General features: G+C 46.2%; 1 protein-coding gene across 2 annotated transcripts in view; it reads right to left on the bottom strand.

Moving 5' to 3' along the window:
* Positions 1-9,628, bottom strand: part of FYN (FYN proto-oncogene, Src family tyrosine kinase) — a 215,850-nt gene that overhangs the window by 51,112 nt on the left and 155,110 nt on the right. For both annotated transcript variants that reach the window (XM_039252207.1, XM_039252208.1), the window contains exons 3-4: positions 8,202-8,459; positions 4,198-4,294 (exon numbers count right to left, since the gene is read on the bottom strand). In XM_039252207.1, the coding sequence (XP_039108138.1) occupies positions 4,198-4,294; positions 8,202-8,448 (344 nt within the window). In that variant the 5' untranslated portion in view covers positions 8,449-8,459. The remainder of the gene's footprint in view (positions 1-4,197; positions 4,295-8,201; positions 8,460-9,628) is intronic.

The raw sequence follows: 9,628 nt of genomic DNA, 5'->3' as shown, positions 1-9,628 counted from the left end.
GAGGTCAAGGAGGTTGTTTCCTGCTTTCTCCTCTAGGGTGTTGATAGTTTCCTGTCTCACGTTCAGGTCCTTTATCCATTTTGAGTTGATTTTTGTGCATGGTGTGAGAAAATGATCTAGTTTCATTCTTCTGCATGTTGCTGTCCAGTTCTCCCAACCTTGCTTTGATTCAGGCTCTGGTCTAGAATAACTTTTGAGTTTTTATAGCAGCTTCCCCTATTACTCTCATTTGAAGACTTATTAACAGGGGCGTCTGGGTGGCTCAGTCAGTTGAGCGTCCGGCTTCGCCTCAAGTCCTGATCTGGCGGTTCGTGGGTTCGAGTCCCGCACTGGGCTCTGTGCTGACAGCCAGCTCAGAGACTGGAGCCTGTCTTCGGATTCTGTGTCTCCCTCTCCCTCTGACCCTCCCCTGCTCATGCTGTCTCTCTCTCTCAAAAATAAATAAAACAATTTAAAAAAAAAAAAAAAGAAGACTTATTAACAGAGCCTGTTGTCAATCCCCAAAATTGCTCACAAGGTTTGCTGGTCCCAGGAGACCAGAGCCCTGATGCAGCCAGGAAGTGGCGTTTGTAAACAGAAGTCAGGTGAGACCTGTTGAGCTGTGGAGCATTTTTATTATAAATGCTGCATTCTTTCTAAATTTGGTTACTGCCATCTTACGGTCAAAGAGCATGTCCATAACAATTTGATCACATGCTCAGATAGGGCTCTAAACCAGGATTTCTCCTTATCAAGATGAAAAGAACTTTAAAGGAGTCGCTACCCTAGGCACTACTCCACTCTGTGAAACATATTTATTATATTTTAAAGAGTCACTGTTTCTAGTTGGTAAATCACTTGTCGTGAAATGTGAAAATGGGGAATAAAATAGATGAATTTAAACCTTTTGCAAACTGGGTTCAAGTTTAACCATGTCCAAATACACTACACTGAGCACTCGTAACAGGTCAGTGAAGAACCCTCGCCCCCACGCTGGGCAGTGGCACTGCCGGCTCTGTGCACACACACACACGTGCACGCACTTGAGGCCCCCATGCTGGGCAACACGGCTACCGGCTCTGTGCACACGCACATGCGTGTTCATGCAATTTTAAAACACAAAGACCAGTCCTTTGCTGCCTCCCGACAGGGAAGGAGTGGAGGACACACAGGCTAGGAGGTGTGGCAGCTGCCCCAGGGAGAACAGGGCGCCACCCCCTCCCCTCTCAATAGAGGAGAGCCAGGGGCTGGGGGGGGGGGGGGGGGAGAAGGAGACGCAGGCCATCTGGTTCTGTATTATTGCTTTGTTTGTCCTTCATGATTTCCTCTTCCCTGTTATTGCCCTTGACTTCAAGATACTGTATTTGTTACAAAAATCTTATTTTTTCCCCCCATAACCTTGAAAAGGGCATTTAAATGGCATGTAGGATGAGGAATTCCATTGGCAAGAAGCATTAAAGGGAAAAAAAACCTTTGTAATATTTTCTTCTAAGAGAACAGGGCCAGAGGCTTGAAGCCCATAAACACTTAAGGCCATGCATGCAAATCATAAAATACTGATTGAAACAGATTGGATTTTCCTGGAATGTTTCTTCAAAATTTCAATCAAATGCCACTGTAGATCCAGACTGACAAAGGAAGAAGTCACGAATTTGACTTTGGCAAGGACCGGCTTTGCAAGTGTCCCACGATCGGACGCACAGATCTCCTTGCAGTGCAGAGAAAGCCCGCAGAGGAAGAGCTGTGTGGTGCTGCCAACCAGTCCTTAGTCTCACCTTTTCTAAGCTGGTTAAAAGTTCTAACCAACTTGGGGATTGAGGGAACATTACACAGAACGGGGAGGGGAAGCGGTGGGTAATTTCAGAATTCACGCTAAGTAGACTCGGACAAGAAGCGTTCGTCTGAGAATCAAACCCACGATAAGGAATCCTATAAATCAGAAGAGATCAAACCCAAATTCTCCTCTCCCCAACCTCCCAGCCAACCTTCCAAACCTTCATGTGGCTTGAAAGCTTCAGTTCCCCCTGACGGGTGTCCTTTCCAAGACCAAACTGGACACTGTACTCAAGATGCCATGGCCACATGTCACCTTGGGCTCTGCTACCTGCTTGCTCCTCTGTGCACCTGGGCAGCTCCCGAACTTGAGCCTCTAGCCCCTCATGTGTCAAACGATGACTGTGAGACACAGCTCAGACAACTGCCCATGGCTGGCACACAGAAGCCTTCAACAGGTGGCAGCTGTGTGCTATTTAAAAACATCCCTGTGGCTAGGATGGGGGGCTGGTAGGGGGCAGGTCATATTCTTGAGTTGGGCGCTGGCCGCATAAGCACACTCGGTGTGTGAAAACATAGCAAACTGTATGCTTTTAAAACACTGTGGCAAAACATGCACAGCAAAATTTGCCATTTCAACCATTTTTAAGTGTGAAGTTGAGCAGCACCAAACACCTCCACATTGTTGTGTGACCCCCACCATGCACACTTCTGCTAGGTGGAATTTTCTGCATGTACTGAAGTAGTTAAAAACAGAAAAACCTACCCACACCCATTAATGATGACAATAATAATGATAATTAAAAGAAACCCCAACAACCTGTGGCTACTATGTACACACTGTCTTCTCAGGTCCAGAAGAGTTACTGGCCTCCAGTGGGAGGGGTCCAGCTCCTTTCCCTGAAAGGTGGTGAATTCTGAGAGTTGGGGGCAGTTTTCAGGCCTGGGGGAGCTCCCTGTTACAGTGACTACTTGTCTTTTCTGGGACATGGATGCACTGGGCCACCTCCCGCTCCTTTCACTTGAACTCTCAGGAAAGATAAAGAGCATCGGGATCCTTCTGTCATCACAGTTTGCTCAGGGAACAGAGCTCAGAGCACGTGGCCCTGGCAACACAGGAAGGAGAATGTCCTGGTGGGCTCTCATCCCTGGAGTGGAGTTCTTCCTCAATCACTGGGGAGCACTCACAAGGACAACTTGAGGTAGGGTGAGGAAGGCCTGACTTGCTAACAGCACACTACCTTCTTCTCTTTCTCTTTCTTCTCCTTCTTTATTTTTCTAAGTAAATTCTATGCCTAATGTGGGGCTCGAACTCACCACCCCAAGATCAAGAATCGCATGCTCTATGACTGTGCCAGCTAGGCACCTCCACCACCAATTTCTTTGAAGCCTGAAGTTTTCTGGCAGGCACACTGCCTTAATCTAATAGAGGCAATATTATTTAAAAACTACAGGGAAAGGGTGCCTGGGTTGCTCAGTTGGTTAAGCGTCCGACTTCGGCTCAGGTCATGATCTCACGGTTTGTGGGTTTGAGCCCCATGTTGGGCTCTGTGCTGACAGCTAAGTGCCTGGAGCCTGCTTCAGATTCTCTGTCTCCCTTTCTCTCTCTACCCCTATCCCTGCTCACACTCTGTCTCTCTCTGTCAAAAATAAACAAACATTAAAAAAAAAAAACTACAGGGAAATATGTTTCCCTGTATATGATGCCATATATACCTATATTTACTCTTCTTAATGGAAGTATTAAACGCAGAATTTGAAAAATGAGTGATTCTTACCCTTGACATTTCCCCATTGCCTGTTTAACTATGACTCCTACTGGTCACATTTAAAATGCACACATTATAGTCATTCACGAGTGGGCGAAATCGCTTCTCCTTCCCATCTCACAAAGATTTCAGTCACTCACAAATTCTCACTATGGGGAGATGCCTCCACAGGCTTCTCCAATCGGAACATTTAACAGTTTTGAAAACAGAAGGGACTTGTCGCCAGCCGTGAGTGAGGACTCGGCTAGCACAACTCGTAAGATGAAAAAAACAAAACCAAAAAAACCAAAACAACAACAACAAAAAAAACCCCACCAAAAACACCGAACTGACCTCAAGGCAGAGAGAGGGTAATGCGGACGGCCAGCCAAGCTCTGTGCCCATCACGTGAGGACACAGCCCTGTAGAGGCAACGCTGGGACCTGGCCGACCTTTAAACCCCAAACAGCAGCTCTGCTACTACGGTATCCTCCAGAAAGCTCCCTGGGCCCCAGTGCCAGACAATAATGTCCTGGTTCATCTACTCTTCATTTCTTAAGTTACACTGCCACAAGTTAATGAATTTACCAAGTGCTCTGTTAGCATTTCGGTTGCTGAAAAGGCACAGACTGGCAGCACAAGCATTCTCTCCCAGTCTGAAAGACACGCGTACTTCCCCTTCCCTCTCCAAACTTACGAGCTGTTCAATATTTGGAATTTTTCTCCTTTGTGAAAACTCAGGTCGTCTTCTGTCCGTGCTTCATAGTCATAAAGGGCTACAAACAGGGTCACTCCTGACAACACGAAATCAAAAGGGGAAAGGTTATTACACAAGGGGAAAGTAATTCCAAGAAATTAAATCTTGACTAAAGTCTCATTCTCAAAACCTTCATCTAGTCGGCACCGATGACATGAGGCGACGATGTAATTCACGTGTGAAACCAGAGCTGCGGGGCTGAATGTACGCGTTGGTCTTTGTAGGGGAAGCATTATTTGACCTGACTAAAACCTAGAGTTGAAGGTGCACTTCTCTCTGTGCACCTCTGAATGAGTTCTCGGGAGGAGACAGATATTAATGTCATGTCCACAGCTAAGGGGCAGCAGTGATGGCATGGTTCAGATTTGCAGAGGTCTGTGGCAATTATAGACACCTTTTATCTGACACAAATTCTCCTCCTCTCAGGAGTCCATATTAGGTTTTGGGTAAAACAGATCACTCTTTTCCCAGAACGTAACAGTAATACAATGCAATACGAATTGCACAGGATGCAATAGGAAACTCCTTCTGCAGCCTGGGATTGAGAAAAGCCTCTCCATAAATGTTCACTCCAATTCGAGGATGTCTTGCTCTTGGTATCTGCTATTACTCTGGGGAGTCGCTCTCTTCTACCACAAATTTGCCTATCCTTGCACTGACCTATAGTACTTACTCTTCCTCAAACTCACCCTATGTTTTCTCATCTGGTGGACCCCTACAGAGGCCTTTTCTGCTTTGCAGAAGTCTGCTGTCAACAATAAGAAATGGCCAGCATCCTATTTGGCTTAAGACTTCCTTCATATAGCAAGCAGAATTCTAAGACAGCCCTCACTGAGTCCTGCCTCCTGGTATTCATGCCCTTGCGTAATCCCCCTCCCTGGAGTGTGGGCGAACCGAGTGACTTGCTTCTAACCAACAGAACATGGCAAAGGTGATGGGATGTCCCATAAGTGATTAGGGACTTCTGTCTTCCTAGCGATTCTCTGTCCTGCCATTTTGGCTTGAACACTGATGAAGCAAGCTGCCGTGTTGGAGAGGCACACATGACAAAGGACTGAGGGTGGCTTCTGGCCAACAGCCAATGAGGAACTGAGTTGTGCCAACACCACATGAGCTTGGCAGCAGATCCTTCTCAGTTGGACTGTGAGATGACTAAAGCCCAGCCAATACACCTTGATCGCAGCTGGTGAGAGATTCTGAAATAGAGGACCCAGTTAAGTCACTCCTGGATTTCTGACCCACAGGGACTGTGAGATCATAAATATGTATTGTTTCAAAGCTGCTAAGTTTGTGGTAATGTGTTATGTGGCAATTGTTAGCTAACACATCCCATGTCTCTGCTCTGTGGCCTCTTGTTTTGCTGTCCACACACTTCAAAGTGCCTGATATGGTCTAAAGAATGCACAACATGGATGCCACTCTTTACCAAGCTGCCATTTTGCTGCGTCAGTCGTTCCAAGGGAACAGATGTGCCTGGGGGACTACTCAAAAACCAGACAAGGATGTGGGGCTTGTCTTCCCACCTCATCCCCAGTGGGATTCCCCACTAGGAGAACTGGTATTCAGAAGGCCTGACCATGCAAAGCAGCAGGGCTCATTTGGCAACTTTAGATTTCTCTGAAAGGTTGGAAAAGAGAGTGGCTTAGAACAGAAAAGTGGAAGCCTGTAGGTCACGCCTATTCTCACTGAACACTGTGTTAATAGATTCCTTTTGTTACATAATTTAAAACCAAACCCAAGCTCCACTGTGTGGAAGACAAGGCACAGGAGACGTGAGGACGGATACTTCTATTCTCCTGCTCTCCTCCTGCATCAGCCAGCAAATTCTCACTGAGGTTTCTATCTCTAAGGGTGGAGGAGAGAGTCAAAGGAGGGCACAGGGGCACACAGACATGAAAGCACTTAAAGTAGCGCTGCAGAGACAGACATGCACATGCAAGAAGTCCAACTAATACAAGGCAGAGGGGCGCCGGGGTGGCTCAGAGGGTTGAGTGTCCGACTGTTGATTTTGGCTCAGGTCATGATCTCATGGTCCGGGAGTTCGAGCCCCACATTGGGCTCCTCGCTGATAGTGTGGAGCCTGCTTTGGATTCTGTCTCTCCCTCTCTCTGCTCCTCCCTTCTCTCAAAATAAATATAAACTTAAAAAAAAAAAAATAAGACAGGGCAGAAAAATCTGCCAACATTTGGGAGTCCTATGTTTTAACCTTCACATTTTATAAAGTGGCCTCTTATATATATTGTCCCTGACTACATTATAGACTCCCATGTTCAAGGCAGGTATCCCCTCTAGTGACTTTATGAATGATACCTGCTGACACAGGATTTGTATCCAGCATTCATGAGTGAATGAACAAGGTCAGTGTCTGCATCAGCAGAACTCAGCCTGGTTGGCAAAGAACTCAGCAGGCACAGGAAGTGTGTGCTGGTGCATTTTCGGTCCCCCTCCCGCTTCTTTTTTCCCCCCCGCCAACATCCTCAGAGACAGACTCCCATAGAATGCCTCTTTCCTTCCTCCCTTCTTTCCAGGTGCCTTCCAGGAAGGTAGGAAGGATGGGTGAGTATGCTAACATTGATTCACTCATGCAAGGCCTCCCTTTAAAAGAAAGTTGGATCCATGACAACATGATATAATGTCCAAAGTTCTGGGTCAGGTCTCCTGGATATAAGCACACTGCCTTGTTGCATGCAGAGGAGGAAAAAAACAAAAAAATAAACAACAACCCAGCTAATGCATCAGTAGTGCCGACTCCCCAGGTAAAAAGGCTCAGTGGGTCCTTATATAAGACACTGCTTCCCAGAGAAGTGGAAGGGATAATTCATGGTTGATGTATATTTCTTTAAACTTTTGTAATCAACAGAATGACTTTAGAATAATGTCTAATATCTAGTTACCATGATTCACATGCTGGGAGAAGATTTGGAAGGCTAAGGATGCATGAGATAACTTATAAATATTTTGCAAAACATATGTCTGAGAATGTATGCCAGACATTTTTAAAAGTATTAGCTAAGTCAGCAAATGTACACGGCAGTAAAACAGAGCCTTGTGGTGGGAAAGGGAAGGAAACTTAAAAAAATTTTAAAAGGATCTCTTAAGGATACATAAGGTTTTATTAAGTGTTTTTTTTTTTTTTTTTTTAGTTTGAGAGAGAGAGAGCAAACAGGGGAGGGAGTAGGGAGGGAGAGAGAGAATTTCAAGCACGGAGCCTGATGCAGGGCTTGATACCACAATCCTGGGATCATGACCTGAGCCCAAATCAAGAGTTGGACATTCAACTGAGCCACCCAGCTGCATCAAGATTTGATTTTAAAATACAAAAGATACATGATACACTTGAGGGTTGGTAAACTCAGTCATATGGAAGGTGGCGGGAAGATCAGAAAGAGAATTAATGAAGATGAACGGCCAGAAACTACTGCTGCCAAATGTCCCCACTGGCTAGGAGGTGACAGGCAGGCTGACGATTAGGAAGATGAGGAAGAAGGTTCTACCCCTGCAAAGTGGCTCCTAACTGGGGTTTGGGAGGAAGGAGTGCACTGATATCTGGAGAACTCAAAATACACACTCAGATCCAGTCCTGGAGCTTCTGTTCAAAAGATCTTGGATGGGAGTCAGTATTTTGAAAAGCTGCTAGTCATTCAGAGTCGCCAGCCAAGCTCAAGACCACCGGTTGGTGTAGAGTACCTCGGTAGAAGCTACGTCCCAACCCATGCAGGATCGCACAGAGCAGCAACTTGGGGTCACCTCATACCACCGTAGCCAGCATTTTCATTTACCAACAAGCCTTGTTTTCCATTTTCCCCCCTCTTTTCTAGCCCCTCATTTGGCAGTGGATGGGCGGAGACTGATGAAAAACTTAATGTTAAGTCCTTAGTCAAAGGGAGCTGACAGGAACACAAACGTTCAATTGTCAAAAGAATTAAGAACAGCTTGATTCTTACCCGTTCCTCCCCTGGTCCGCAAGGTCCCAGTATGAGATGAAGAGTTCACGCCCCCAAAGACAGTGAGTCCTTGGCCCCCGGCTGCATGGAAGTTGTTATAGTTTGGGATGGAGGTCACACCGAAGCTGGGGTAGTGCTGAGGGGTGGGGTCTGTGCCATAGCGGTAGCCGGAGCCCTGGTTCAGGCTGCCGTCCCTCTCCTCCGTCAGTTTCGTTGCTTCTTTGTCCTTACATTGCACACAGCCCATTATCTAAATTCCTGCCAGAAACAAGAAGGAGGCATGTGAACTTGGATGCTCCTTAGTTGCTGGGTGGTTGGATTAAAGAGGAATCACTGATAAGGCTCAGCCCTGGATACTTCAGGCCTGCAAGGGACACGAGGAAAAGCAGTAGTTAGGCTTTATGGTTAGAGGCCGTCTCTGTGCTCCTGACAATCATGTTTGTTGTCCATGTGCTCTGGGCGATGGGATCCGTGTACAGCGCAGTCACCAGGCAGCAATTTCCGCAAATGAGGTCTACACCCCTTAAAATTCTGTGACACTACATACCTGCCTGAAGATAGTCGAATACTACTTCTTATGCTTTTCTTTAGTCACCTAAAAGAATCACATATGCTCTACAAAGTGAGTCTGTGCAATATTAGAATGATAACCTATATCATGCCAAAAAAATCAAGGAAGAGGTGGGGGAGTGCTGGAAAAGCCAGGCTACAGCTCCTAACACAGCTCTTCTCTCACAGCTACCCATTCTTCAGGCACGCACCTGGTAAATTTTAAGCAGGAAGAGTGATAAGTATCAAAATTATGAAACAGTTGCTGGATGAAAAAGAAAATTGGCAGAAACCAAGAGGTCCGAGTATACTTGTCGGATGTCATCATAGCCTACAGTAACAAAATCACTTAAAGCTGCTAATTAACTTTTCCAATTTTCATTAGCTTTTGACATCTTTCAAATATTAAAAAAAAAAACCAACCCCATGTTTGAGAGCTAGTGGTGGATGAAAAACTCACACTCTTGTCACCCCACACTCCTCCAAACCTACTTCTCCTGTGCTCATCTCAGAAACTCACCACCAGTGACTGACTTGCTCGAGTCAGAATCCTGAGAAGCAACTTTATTTGTTTCCTTCTTCCTCTCCCTGTCTCATGCTTTACTATTCAAACCTGCCAAACCTTCTCAGTTCCTTAAAGGTTCCATTTTTTCTGCTCCCCTTCAGGCCTTGGAACATGGCCTTGAACATTCTTTCCTGATGTGCAACAGATCCTTCATGCTCCAGGTGAGACTGCTTCCTCTGCAAAGCCCTCTCTGACCCCCGTACCTACCCTCCACGGCTGGGGTGATGCTCTTCCTAAGTGCTCCCATGGCATCCTGATTTCCCCCATCACGGCACCTCTCGCACCATATTGAAACATGGTCTGTCCACTTATC

The sequence above is a fragment of the Hyaena hyaena genome, unplaced genomic scaffold (genome assembly GCF_003009895.1).
Source record: "Hyaena hyaena isolate Hyena2069 unplaced genomic scaffold, ASM300989v1 scaffold_412, whole genome shotgun sequence".
NCBI lineage: Eukaryota > Metazoa > Chordata > Mammalia > Carnivora > Hyaenidae > Hyaena > Hyaena hyaena.
This window is presented reverse-complemented; position numbering and strand designations above follow the sequence as displayed.